Raw genomic sequence first — 14,152 nt, 5'->3', positions numbered from 1 at the left:
TTGATCTACTATTGCTGAAATAAGCAAAGTGCCATCAGATGTTGATGAGTGAACACAAGCTAAACACAACAGCTAATACATGAATATATGAACAAACTGTTCTTAGCAGCTTGGTGATATTTCCATACAGCACAGTTGAAACATACATACACTGAATGGACATATACCTCTTTTCCTAACAGCCTTATATTAAATAACACATCAACTGATTTTGGGCCAGTCTGAATGATCAAAGTCACTTTTAGGATTGTTTATTAACAAAATTTTCCCACTGGAGAAGTTTCATATCTATATATTTTTTTCAATATTGATAGCATTACCTCTTTCTGTAGGAGCTGGATCAAATGTGTTGGCTATGCTTCCACCAGCTTCTCACAATAGTCATGTTTTCAGGCTTCTATGGTAGCAGATTTTTTTTCAGCCAAGCCGTCACATTTTCTAGGGGACAGAGATTCTGACTACCAAGCACTGACTTTGCTGTTCCTAAGCTACCCTGTGACTAATTTGGCGTCATGTATTGGGTTATTGCCCATTTTGAAGACCCATTTGTCGGTTTTCTAAATGGTTTAGACTTCATAAAGATTTAAGTGCCAGTCTGATGTCTTGATTCCCACATAATGTTCTCCGTCATGCATGTCTGTGACCTTTAGCGCAGAGCTGTCCAAGAAGTGTCTTGCCTTCATCAGGAAGGCAAAAAATGTAAAACTTGTGTATTTATTTTTTGGAAATATGCACTGTATTTTTACAAACACAAAAATTATTATCTATGAATAGATAAAGATAAAATTCTCAGACACTTTGCTCTACAAGGTAGCAAAATTTGTTTACAAATGCACATCTTGATTTACAAGCATGAAATGCATGTACCCTGGATTTTGCACAAGCTAAACAAATGTACCGTATTTTTAGGACTATAAGCCGCTACTTTTTTCCCATATTTTGAACCATGTGGTTCAGGACACTCCTTCTGCTGCGACTTATGGAAAACCGAGAGCGGTGAAGATACTAGTGGCCCTAATCCTCTTCCGTAGTTTCTGTCCAGGTGTTGATGAGTCAAACGTAAAACTGTTAATTTCTGTGCACCTTTTTCCTGACTTTTTTTCCTTTAGGTATGATATATTTTGTATATATATATATATATCACCTAGAGCGGTATCTTCACCGCTCTCGGTGAAGATACATTTCCTTTTAAAAAAATAAAAATAAATACAGTAGATACATTTCTGTTTACATGTGCACAAAGCAGAAATTTTCTGCCATTTTTTTTTTTACGAGGTTAAATATATTGTCAAAATACAAGCATAAAATATATATAACTGGAATCTGTGCCCATAAACCATCCCTATTTACAAAAAAATGCCTACAACTAATTATTTTGGCACTATTGAACTTTACAGTAGTACAATTGTGCTACTGTGCAGTAGTCTCCTCTTTTAGTTTTGAATGTAATGATTGTCTTTGTGGCTACATTAGCATGATAAAAACCAGGCCCTGGTTCTACGCTTTGCTTCGTTCAGAGGGTCTGAACTCTCAGCTATTACTTGGTTGAGTTGTGAAGTTTTAAATTTTACCCAGTTGCTAGTGATGTGCCAGTTTGACTATAAGGCTTACTGAAGCTTACTTGAGGTGTAAACAACCAATTCTTCACTGTGAAGAGGTGCTGAACAAGGTCAGTGTTAATGTTAGCTTTGTACTAGGAAGTGTGGCCAACACGGACTGAACAGCTTTGTTCACGTCTTCGACTGCAATTGCTAAAACTACAGGAAGACTACTATTCTAAATCAATGTCGAAAATCAATGCCAAAAGGATTTAAAGACTAAGTATAAACACAATCTCTCAATGGCAATGCTGCACAGTGGCAGACACAATACAAAAAGTTGCAATTTCTATATATTGTGGACATCCATCAAGATAACAAGGAATTTTGTTCTAAACCCCAGTATACGTGTGCTTCTTATAGGATCATCAGGACAAAGCCCTTTGCTTGTTGCTCTGAGTGGTAACCATTCCTCTCAGCTGAACTTCACATCTAAAACTAACCAGCTCTATCTACGATGGTCTACTGACCATGCAACTAACAAGAGGGGATTCAAGATTCGATACTCGGGTACAGCCAGCATCTTTATATTTTCTTTCAGACATCAGCAGATAATCAGATGTGAACCATTTCATATTTCTTTGTTCTGCTTTGTTCAGTACTACATTTGGAGCTTTTGTACAGCGTTTTTCAAAAAAAGAAGAAAAAAAACACTACCTTGTTAGTTTCATTCATTGTGAGTTTTGTATGATTGATTTAATGACTTGATTAAAACGAAGTGTTACTTTGCATTACCATATGTCACAAAAGGAGCCTGAGTTTTCCAGGTGATAATTCATATCCCATCTGGATGATTGACAACTACCTGCTCTGCCCTATCTCTGCTTTCTCAGAATCTAGGAACATTTATGCACTCCACACAGTTCAAAAGATTGCTAATTTCTCAGACTAGCATTAATAATGATCTCCTAATGCCTTTCTTCTCATGAGAATAATGTGTTAATGGTAGAGTGAGCAATGATCATTTAGAAGGCATTCTTTTGAATGCATTAGGCTGCTTACGTATGAAAGAGAGTTAATAGCTTTGATTTATTAATGCGTGTTAGACTGTGAGTGGCATCTTAAATTTGTACACATTTGTTTAAGGTTGCTGATAGTCTTAATTATAAAATGTAATTTATGGTTACACAGAACTTAAAAAATAATGGGGGAAATAAAGTTGATGGATTTTTAATCTATAGTTTAAATTGGTCAGCAGTCTTGAGTACTGTTCCCCACAGTGCTGTAATGGACGGACAGCAGTGACACAGAGAACAAAGATTTATGGTTGAGATATTCCACTTCATATACATTATTAATACCCGGTGTGCTGAGGTAAACAAACCTCAGTATATAATGCAAATACATGCTAATCACTTTTGGCTCCCTGCTTGATAGGTTGAACTGATCAGAACGACGTTTTATAATAGCTGCTTTATTTTCGTAATATTTACATCCTTTGACTTTGCTTCCGCTGCTAAATGTTATTATTGTTAATATTTGTGAATGTTCATGTCTGTATCCAGTCATCCTCCTGAAACACAGCAGTGGAGTGATCAGTGTTAATGTTTCATCTATCTTTATTAGAGCTATTTTTTTATTTGCTTTGTTTTTTTTTTTTCTATCTTGTTATTGTGTTACACACTCCAGTCCAGTTTTTTTACTTGCCACATTGGAGAAAGAGAAATTTGGACATTTTAAAGACTATTTAGACTTCACTAATCGCTCTTTTTAAGTCCATAAAACTAGTCGTTATTCTTACAAGTGTTGTCAACAATTTTCTTCTTTCCATGGGAAAATATACCTGACTACCCAACGTTTTACACTTGGGATGACAAGTTTGTAGAGATTGTGAAGTGTTATTTCGCTGTACTGGGCAGTTTATTTCAAGAACTATATCTGAGAGAAACGGTGACTCCATTAGGTAAATAGGAGACAAAAGTGGGCTATCATCATTCATCCAACTGTTCTCTACTCGATCAACTTTGCATTTTCTTTGTTCTGAGAACAAACCCATTCTATTACTCAAAATAATTGTTCTATTATACGGTCTGTCACAGGTTTTTAAGTTCTTGTAAGTTGACTCAAGTCGCTGTAATGCTTGCACAGGCAGAGATAATTTATCGTGTTTGTTTTTTTTTTTCTCAAAACCCCTCTTCAAATTAACAGCCGCTCTTGATAATTATTTTCAGCATCAGACTGATAATCGCTTCGGTTTCTTGTGAATTTATGTCATTTTTCCAATCTGTCTTTCTCGTTCTCTGTTTCAAGCGTCTTATTGCAGTATTAATGAGCCCCCATTAAATGGGGGTGTAGTCAACCGAACGAAACTCCATCCAGGTAGCAGACTTCAGTTTTATTGTAACCATGGCTACCGCCTGGTAGGCTTGAGCAACGCCACCTGCAGGCTCGATTCTAGTGGGCTTTACCAGTGGGACACACCTGCACCCGTTTGTCAAGGTAGGAAGCCAAAAGATGTTTTTTGAATAAAAGTGTCATCATTCTTTTCTAAGACCTTTCATTTTTAAAAATTGTTTTTGTATTCTACTGATCTTGTCAGTTTATCTAAAGTAAATATGTTTTATTTGGTTTGATTTTTAGTTATTTGTGTCTTTTAATGTTCTACCCTGTATCTTTGAGTTGTATTCCCAATCCCATTGTACTATTTCAGTGTAATGACCATAAAGGATTTCTATTCTATTTCTGTTCTATTTTTTCCTTTTTGCAGCGGTTTCATGTGGAATACCTCAGACTCCCGGCAATGGCAGCTTCCATGCATACCACTATAATGTTGGCAGCCAGGTCACTTATCAATGTAATTATGGTTACCATCTTGACCCTGGTGCTCCTGTGTCAGCTGTGTGTTTGGAGGATGGCAGCTGGAGTAACACAGGTTCAGTTCCCCATTGCCTGCGTAAGTGATCCTAACCAGAATTTACCTGTCTATAAAATGATGCTATAATTTCGATCTCTATTTTCACCTATAAAACATTTCTCTTCTTTCTACCTCCTCCCCCTACAGCTGTGCACTGTCCCAGCATTGAAGGCGTCCTGACAGAGCACATGACCTATCGCCTGCTCATTGGTAGGCTGGGTGAGTTTGGGTCCACTGTGATGTTGGAGTGCTCCACAGGCTTTTATTTGGGTGTCGGGCATCGAACTCTCCGCTGTCTCGCCAATGGGACCTGGGAAGGATCGGATGACCCAGCCTTGTGCAAAAGTACGTTTTCAGCCATATGACTCACTTATTCATGAGAAGGTATACTCACTACGCCACTTGATTTTGAGATTTTATTTTTGATTGTGGGATATTGTAGGACATAAACAGTTGCTTGAAGTACTTTAAAGTAATGGAAAATGTATTTTTGAACACATTTTACATTTAAATGGGTTTGAAGTTTTTGTCTTAATAAAAACAAACAGGTTTACAGATGCACATGGCTGAAAGTTGCAAAAGAGTTAGGAATCCCAGCAGAGAAGCCATGATTACACACTATTGCATAATCCTATAACCATCTAAGAAAAAAAAAATGGTAAAGCAAAGTCTTTAATTTGAGTAAGTGCTTACAAAACAAAAACTTAATTAGTTGTGACAAGAAGAAATAAGACCAAAAAATAAATTTGTCTACTGTGACATATTGCTGGGAATTTGCAAACTTCTCATAGCAAACTGTATTTCCAAAAAGCTTAAATTCAGGGTTTATTAATCCTATGGCTATAAGTGTTTTACCGTTTTTATGATAAATAAATCCATCCTAATTTTTCTGAACTTCACCCTTTTTTTCTGCATAAGTAAGTACACACTCGCAAAATTCAGCAACAAAACAATTCCTGTAAATGTATTATCATATTTGTTAGCTGGTGATCACCACCCAACCCCAGTATAGTACAACATAATCTCCGAAAGTTTAAGTAATTAATTAAAATTTTGCTAATATGCTTGCAAAAACAGAGGCGAGACCCAACTCTGATCTTTATATATGAGATGGATTACACAAATTTACTTGGCTATATGGCTCTAAGAAATGGTTATACATCTTTAAGCCTTGTTTGTACTCTGTACTTCACACATAAAGGGCTGTCTATGACACCTCTGTTAACAAGTTTTATGGTTGAAAAGAGTAGCTGTATGAAAGAAGAGATGAAAAAGACGCCTTATACATAGAGACACTCAAATAATGATGCAACAACATGAGCAGGCGACATGCAGCACACTGAAAGAATAACACATGAATAAAACTGCATTGCAGTTACTTCCACCACCTGTCATGAATTAGTTATCAAAACAGCAAACCCACCCTGGAACAAGCAGACAGCTGGAAAAATCAGAGAAAGGTGTTCTTCTAATAGGGGTACCTTATGTTACTTTGTCAAAATGTGAGCTTTATGTCTTGGTGTGCTGAAGCCACAATGCAGAAATTGTGTTTTTGAAAATAAAAGCTTATCCCTAAAGATAGATGCATTCTATATCAACTTGATAGCCTGTGCAGGTGTTTTTTCTACTTTCTCCTCAACTTCAGCCTTCTGAGATATCAGGGGTATATGTGTTTCCAAATGCCTGAGGATATTAAGCATTGCCTTTCACCTTGGGGCTGTGATAACCATTTCATGCAAAATATAGACTGTTTCCTAAAGACGATTTGTATGTTGGCAACCATCAAAGACATTTTATTTTTCAAATACGAGTGGTATTCTGCAATGTGTCTTTGCTGCTTAGTTCATAAAGAAAGGCTTTGTGAGAACATTGTGACTGAAAACTTTCCAATGCAGAATTTCTTAGCGTTGCATAATACATGAATTGCTGTTGATAAAGTGAGATGTGTACACTGAGAGGAAAAATAGTGAGGGGATTAAATTTGTTTAAGATTAAAACATTGATTTATTTAGGTCAATTTTAAGTAATCTCTTTGTGTAAGTTGGCTACTAAAGCAGCTTAGGTGGATTTGGGAGAATTCCTTAAAGATGACAATAAGTTTGAAGTCTTTATTCTTCCTAAATCTGTCATTAACTGACTCCAGATAAAAAACTATATTGAATAAATTGTGGCAACAGCATCTGACCTAAGAATCAGAAAAGCATTTCCAATTGTTTGGACAAAAAAGAACAAAGGAATATAAAGAAACCTGATCAGTTTTTGATCTTACAACTAAAGTCGAATCTGATTCTTTCCGTCTGCCTGCACTGCTTTCAGTTCTGTTCAGTATCCAGTGTCTCTTCTCTCGTGGTCTGCTGTACTCCAACCACAGTGTTGAGTTTCATTAACAAAACAAAAATATGCACATTTAGATTTGTCAATGCTCTTCTCAGATTTATGTCACAACTATTATGGCCGTTGCAGAAACTGGCCAAACATTCTCCAGCTCGTTTTGGGGTACCTTAAGGTGTTCCCAGGCCAAAAAGGGATATGTAGTCCCGTTAGTGATTTCTGGGTCCTCCTCCTGGATTCTTTCCAGTCGGTTGTGCCCATCCTGATCAGATCCCCAAAACACCTCAACTCACTCCTGACTCTCCATTTCCAGATTTCTAGCTATATTATTATTACTGTTTCAGGTATTTACTTAAATTCTTTCTATAAAATATCTCTTGCTTTCAGTCATCTCTTGTGGGGAACTTCCTACACCACCCTTTGGTACGAAACTGGGGACACTGACTACATTTGGAGCAACCGCCATCTTTATGTGTAACCATGGGTACACACTAGTTGGATCACATGTGAGAGAATGTGGCGCTGATGGGCTGTGGAGTGGTGCAGAAACTAAATGTTTAGGTAAGACCCATTCAATATTGTTGAGTGTGTATTGTTTTCTGGTTTCTACTTGATCACATTTACATGAAAGCCTGATCAATAAAATCAATACTCTATTGAGTGTGTGCTGTGAATAATTAGAGAAGACATATTGGGATTAAAATGTAGTGAGCAGTCAGAAAAATGTCAGAAGTATCATTCTCATTAAATGTTAACTTGGACCATTTTCATTATAAGTCTGTGATCTATTGGAGAGGTTTTCTTTGTTTATGCCTTTAACATCTACTATAACCTTTACTTACATATATATTTTTTTAGATGAGACGTATTCTAACAGTACAAATGATAGACAAGACATAGGGTGGATTTTATACATAGTCACTGCAAAGGACTTCGGTGACGTTGTTAACATATATTAAATTGTTTTAGCTTTAGACTAGGTGTTTTTAAATTACCCTACAAAAGTTTCAAAATTCTGAAAATAAATATGTTCAGCATTAATATGACATATTTAAATATAGGGTTAAGACAGAAGAAAACACAGACATTGTGATGTCTGTGAAAGAAACACATCTTTACTGTAAAATGCAATGTAAAACATTTTTTTAAATAGTCTATATTTAAGACAACCATTTTTTTTAAATTACAAGTAGTTTGTTCGTGATCCATCGTTTTAGAAAGGTATCACAGAAAGGTATATTTAATGCTGCCAATTTATCCTTGAAATATTTTTCATTTCTTGGGAAAATTAACTCAAAATAGGGGGTTCGTATTTCAAGGTCACTTCGAAAACACATACATTTCTCATGTTCATGATTTTCAGAGACCTTTTGTGCATCTAATTGCCAAATTCTTGGTTCTGTTGAATCTGTTGAAATGCACTAATGATTTTCAGGCCAAAATGTTGTCCTCAAATATTTGAAGTGTTTTAAAGTTTTAGCTTTGTGTGCACCAAGCAAACTTGAGATTGATTAAGCGAAAGCTTTTTTTTTTTTTTTTTAACTGTAGTACTTCAACATGTGTCTCTTCCAGCTGGTCACTGTGACTCTCCAGACCCTATAGTCAATGGTCACATTAGCGGAGATGGCTCAAGCTACCGTGACACTGTGGTGTACCAGTGCATGTTGGGATATAGACTAATCGGCACATCCGTCAGAATCTGCCAGCAAGACCATCGGTGGTCCGGAACAACACCTGTCTGTGTCCGTAAGTAAACACATTCTTTTAAGATGTTGATGACTTGCAACTTTGTTAGGGAAAACAAAGAGCTAAATTAGATAAATGCCTCATTTTTTGCATGCTAAATATGTGAAAGATGTGAAGTGGAGGATAACAGTGCTTCACTTAATCATCTTTTTTATTGATTTTCTCTTGTTTCCTTTGACTTGTTTAGCCATCACTTGTGGTCACCCTGGAAACCCAGCCAATGGGCGAACCAATGGCAGCGAGTTCAACCTCAATGACGTTGTCAACTTCACCTGCAATAAAGGTTACATCCTCAGTGGGAATGCCCGCGCTCAGTGTCGACTCAACGGACAGTGGAGCAACCCCTTACCTGTCTGCAAAGGTCACTTTTGTTTGCATCCTAAAATATGTTTTCTTTTTAGAAACCTTCACAAATTAGGGAGAGAGAATAAAAGTTGCTTTGTTATTGTGATTGACAATTATATAATGAACATAACAAATCATCAAAAATTTTATTACTTTCTGTATTTATTTGTTTACTTTTAATGCATTATGTTTTAGGATTTTGTGACTTTAAAACATAAAGATCACTTCTGTATGTAAATAAAAATCCTCTACTACAATGTTTAGATTATAAACAAGCGCATATTAAGAAAAGGTTCAATTTTGGACCCGATGTTAGAACTACAATAAAATTTCTCAATAAGAATTTTATTGTCTTAGAGCAGGATGGTAACCCCACAATCTGTTCAAAATACTGTATTTATGAATCTGTCTCCAAAAAAAGATAAAGCTTTAGAAAATCTGAAAAGAACATCAAAATGTTTTGCTTAGTTTTGTTTTTTTTTTGTAACTTTGTTCAAACTACATCTGTCACAAAGTTTTATATAAAATCTGATTAGGTAAAATTCAGCAAACACTCAATTACATATTAGTAGTTTGGTGGAAAAATTGGAGCAGATGTAAATGAATACAAATTGTAAACATTAAAATACACATTTTTAGACTTAAAATTATTTTTCATCCATAGCTCTTAGAATTTCAGTTAAAAAATTTATAATACCTACATCTCTTTTAAAATTATGGCTTATCACTATATATCAATGGAAAGTTTAGTGGTGAGAAAACATTTTCTTTACAAAGGTATTTTCAAAAGCATTAAGAAGTCCAACCAAGGATTGAGTGCAAATCCTGCGTAGTGTACAAGTTTCCCTTTTTGTAGGCTGGCATATTTGATATAATATTTCTTTTGTTGTTTTCTGATATTAATTTAATTGTTTTTATTACATGTCATCCATAGCCAACAAAGTTTGCAGAGAAGAAAAAATACTGCTGTGTTTTGAACCTGTTTAATAGATTTTTCACTTTCTTGTTTCATTTATTAATTTGTTTTCTATTAAACATTTCATTAAAGAGAACATATACAGATACTCTTAAGCATTTAAAACACTTGATATCACAAATTCTCTTGCATGGGCTTCCCATCAAAAGGTTTCTTCTGGCTTGCCTTTTTTCATCCTTCCTGAATTTTTTCGCTGTTATTCCCTCTCTGCCTCCTTCCTTTTCTCCCTTTCTCACAGCAGCAGCTGTCAATTATGAGCCCGAAACTTTCTTGCTTCCCATAGGGCGCCAAACACACATACACACTCTTACTCACACACAGCCATCTCCCCCATGGGCTTGGGTTTTCAGTGAATGTCAGTCCTCCCCTGTGACATGTGGAAAATCACACTCTACTCCTATTGGACTGGCATGCTCCCAGAGAAGAGCAAGAGTTAAGAACAAAGAGCTCAAGAAAACCAAGCAGGGTGTAACAAAAGAGGAGGTTTAAAGGAACTGCAAGGGCAATCTGAATTTGTGACACAGTTTTTTTTTAGTCAGCACATTTAAGAAGAAAGTGGGAAAGAAGAGGTTAAGATTTTTTGATAGCATTTTTTTTTAAATTCTCTGGTAATACCACATAATCAGTTCACACAGAGAACATAGCACAGTGTGACACACAACAATAGGCAGACACTGCATCGACTGTCTCAAACAGTTGCAGTGAAACGTCAAGGTGTCTGTCATTTCGGGAGGAGAAACAGCAGGCAGTAAATCCTTAAAGTGAATATGGGAGTTGAGGTTTAAGCCAGGATAAAAGGAGTTATGCGTTTATGTTTCACAAAGAGATTTTACTTTTAAAACTGCAGGTTTTCTGTATTTGTAATGTTAAATCATTTCCTTTGCGACTTAAAAGTTTGATTACTGAAAAGTGAGCATCTTTTAGTGGTTATCTCAAGAAGACAACCTAAAGTGTTGATTCAGTAGAGAACTGACTATGAAAAGTTATATTAGTCAGGATTCCTTTCTTATTTTTATAAGTGAATTGAATATGAAGGTAAATCAAATGAAAATGTATCATTTAGATTTCCTTTTTTGAAATCTAAATGATAACAAATATTTAAGAAATAAATATGAACATTTAATTTAGAACAAATTGAGTAAATAAGCCCCATTACTTACACACTCTAATAATAAACAATAAATACTTGTTTATTATTTATTAAAACATTAAGCACTTGATAAAATTTTTATTAATCTAATAAATCACGTGCACTGTAAGACTAAAAAAGAAATTACCTTAAACTTAAAAACATATTTGGTACATTTAATGTACAAGTTATTGGTGTACATTTTTAATTAGAATATTTGCTGGCAAAATGCAATCCATTGTAGTTGATTTTTAGATGTATCTACATTTTTGTTTTTAATACTAGGAATGCAATTTAGAGGAAATGAGCCTGAGACGTCAGACAAATTAAAATAGTAGCAATAACATCTTTAAAAGTATTCATTTTAGTTGAGGAAAGACCACACCATGAACCCTCTGTTCTATACTGACAAACTGGTGAGAAAGGCCAGAAACTTCATGTCCAGCTGGGATTGTGGTTCATACTGAGCCAGAGTTGTTTGGAGTAAATTGGCAAAAGAATCAGGCATGCAGGACAGGAAAACTCACTATGAGCAACAACAGAGGAGAAACAGTAACAAAAAGGGTCAGAGGTGAACTATGTGGTGGTTGCTCCACTCTGAATAAAAATATAATACGGCAGTGTGGAAGAAAATGTTTGCCCTCATTTTTGTCGCGTCAGTGTTTCAGACCAATTTAAATATTAGTCAAAGCCAAGACAAGTAAACACAAATGCATTTTTTTTAAATGGAACTGCTTATTGGAAAGCGAGAAACAAATTCAAACCTATATCGCCCTTTGAAAAAGTGATGACCCCCTAGTTTGCACCCTTTTGGGTATTAACACGTAATGAATAATTTCTGTGCATAAAAAAATTTAGTCTGAATGAGAACTGTTTTGTCTTGTGCAGTGGTGAACTGTTCGGACCCGGGCCATGTGGAGAACGGTGTGCGCCAGTCCGGTCTGCATTACCCAGAAATTTTCAGCTATGGCGTAACTGTGGTGATCCACTGCAAGAGAGGCTATTACCTTCTGGGCTCTGCAATCCTCACGTGTCAACACAATGGTCTGTGGGACCGACCAACACCTCGTTGCTTAGGTAGGACCAAAAAAAAAACAACTGGTGATTGTTGAATCAAAGGGTCAGTTGAGCCACTCCTTGTAGCTCGGAAGTTGTAAAAAGCATTTATGTGACCAAATGAGATGATATTTTTTGAAGTCTGTAGAATATGATTTATTTCTTAAAAAACTTTTTTTCACTTTTAAAAGTCAATATAGTCTGTCATAAGTTTCATAAGAATTGTATTTAGACCATGATACATATTTTTAAATTTGTTCATATATCTATTGTGCTAGGTGTGAGCTACAACATGAGGTCATAAACGGAATATAAAAGGGTAGCGTTTTAATTGTGGCTGCAAATAAGGTTGAAATGGTAGTTTTGGGGTAAGTTGAGCTTCTGGCACGCTTTGGAGTCTGAGCTTGCCAAGGACTCAGTTTTGGTACTTTCTTTCCAAATGTTGATGTTTGCTTCAAATGCCCACTAAAATAATTGTGTTTTTTTTGTTTTACAAAACAGTTGTTTAGTTGTAGCAACAACAAGTTATTGTGTCTGATGAACTGTGGATAACAAATAAGAGATAGGATGGGACAAAATTACTTATTTAGGGTAGAAGGAGGTGAGTGAGGGACAGGGTCGAATGGGGAGTAGGATGTAGAGCGGGTTATAAGTATTTTTCTGTGATTTTTATTTTTATCTCATTGGATTCAGAAGTTCACAGACATTCAATCAGTATCAGGGATAGTTGGCTTTTAAACTGTTTGACTTGGGTCTAATTTTGTATGTGTGGGAATGAGGAGGGGAGGTGAAAGAGCACTTTTCTTGAAACTAGCTAGCTAACCAAGCAAGCTAACACTACTGTCTGTATTCTATTATGCTACAGTAAAACATGCTATTTCTTAAATGTATAAAAGGTCAATTAAAAAATGAATTGCATGATATTAGTAACATATTTTTGAGGAATACCTGGAACATGAATTGATGAAAACTTTCCATTACAAAAATATTGCAAAAAGGGTAAAAAAAAAGACCCACTTACATCAGAGGGTTAAGGCCTTTGCTTCACCAAAGTAGAGTTTTTGTTGTTGTTGTTGTTGTTGTTTTTCTCTTCTCATAGACATATAAATTTAAAGAGAACAACATTCCCCCCCTCCTGAATTTAAAGAGAAATGCCTTTTTGAAAACCAGGACTAGTGTCCTCTCTTCTTCTTGGATGGATCAGTGACACATGTGACTGTAACAAATCTCAAGTGTGATTGTCTGTACAACACCTTAGCCTGAAACTCTCCAACAGTCCATTTGAACTGAAAAGGGTTCCAGAAAGGAGATAAAACAAATAAAGAATCAAAGAAAAAAGCCAAGTTACCCTGCTTTCAAGCACTTCAATCATCTGCACTATTGCATTTGAAAAGCACTTACTTCTGTCAGTGGAAACAATAAGATCATGGTGTGTTGGAGCTTTTCACACACTGTCTCTCTGCCTTGCTTAGGACTTTAGGTTTTTTCTTACATAAATCACGGCATGACACATAAGACCAGTCCAAAATAAACACAGTGCATAAAATGCATTGTTGCACATTAAAACCGTGTCAGTTATAATTACATCTTTAAAAAGTAAATATCAGAGGAGAATATTAAGGAATTCTTCGAACACATGCCTTAAAAAAACCCATCACAGCCAGGTGAATCTTTTTTTTTTAAATATTTGTCAAAAAAGCAATACAAGGAGTGAAATGGCTAGAAGAGCCACCAAAATGACTACAAGGAGAGAATGAGAAACTGAGGAAAAAAGAAGGTTCGAGTGAGAAAGGGAAGCAATCATAAAAAGGCAATAGAAGAAAAAGGCTTAAAGGTTTTTGCATAACTGTGTGTATGAGTGTGTATGTGTGTACATAAAAAACTGAGCATGTTTCTCTTCAGGCAATAGATGTTCTTGTTAGGAACCTACTATGGCTGATAGAAACATCAAGATTAAACCAGGGAGGGATAGAAGCAGAGTGATTCAAAGATGAAGGGAGAAGCACAAAGAGGTGAGCAGAAGTGCAGGAGAAGACGACGTCAACAGAGAGGTAGGGATGAGGAATCTGGCAGAAATGGAAAAAGTAGGGGATGTATCTGTGCATCGAGCATCACAT

The 14,152-nt window shown here is 35.8% G+C and overlaps 1 protein-coding gene across 1 annotated transcript in view; it reads left to right on the top strand.

The window, feature by feature from the left end:
* LOC129364073 (CUB and sushi domain-containing protein 1-like) overlaps positions 1 to 14,152 on the top strand; it is a 386,251-nt gene that overhangs the window by 334,262 nt on the left and 37,837 nt on the right. The window contains exons 51-58 of the mRNA XM_055036496.1: positions 1,962 to 2,108; positions 3,849 to 4,037; positions 4,306 to 4,491; positions 4,600 to 4,797; positions 7,171 to 7,344; positions 8,356 to 8,529; positions 8,717 to 8,890; positions 11,868 to 12,056. Coding sequence (XP_054892471.1) covers positions 1,962 to 2,108; positions 3,849 to 4,037; positions 4,306 to 4,491; positions 4,600 to 4,797; positions 7,171 to 7,344; positions 8,356 to 8,529; positions 8,717 to 8,890; positions 11,868 to 12,056 — 1,431 coding nt within the window. The remainder of the gene's footprint in view (positions 1 to 1,961; positions 2,109 to 3,848; positions 4,038 to 4,305; positions 4,492 to 4,599; positions 4,798 to 7,170; positions 7,345 to 8,355; positions 8,530 to 8,716; positions 8,891 to 11,867; positions 12,057 to 14,152) is intronic.

The sequence above is a fragment of the Poeciliopsis prolifica genome, unplaced genomic scaffold, assembly GCF_027474105.1.
Source record: "Poeciliopsis prolifica strain line A6 unplaced genomic scaffold, Auburn_PproV2 SCAFFOLD011, whole genome shotgun sequence".
NCBI classification, from domain to species: Eukaryota; Metazoa; Chordata; class Actinopteri; order Cyprinodontiformes; family Poeciliidae; genus Poeciliopsis; species Poeciliopsis prolifica.
The sequence above is the reverse complement of the archived record's forward strand: the minus strand, read 5'-3'. Positions and strand labels throughout refer to the sequence as shown.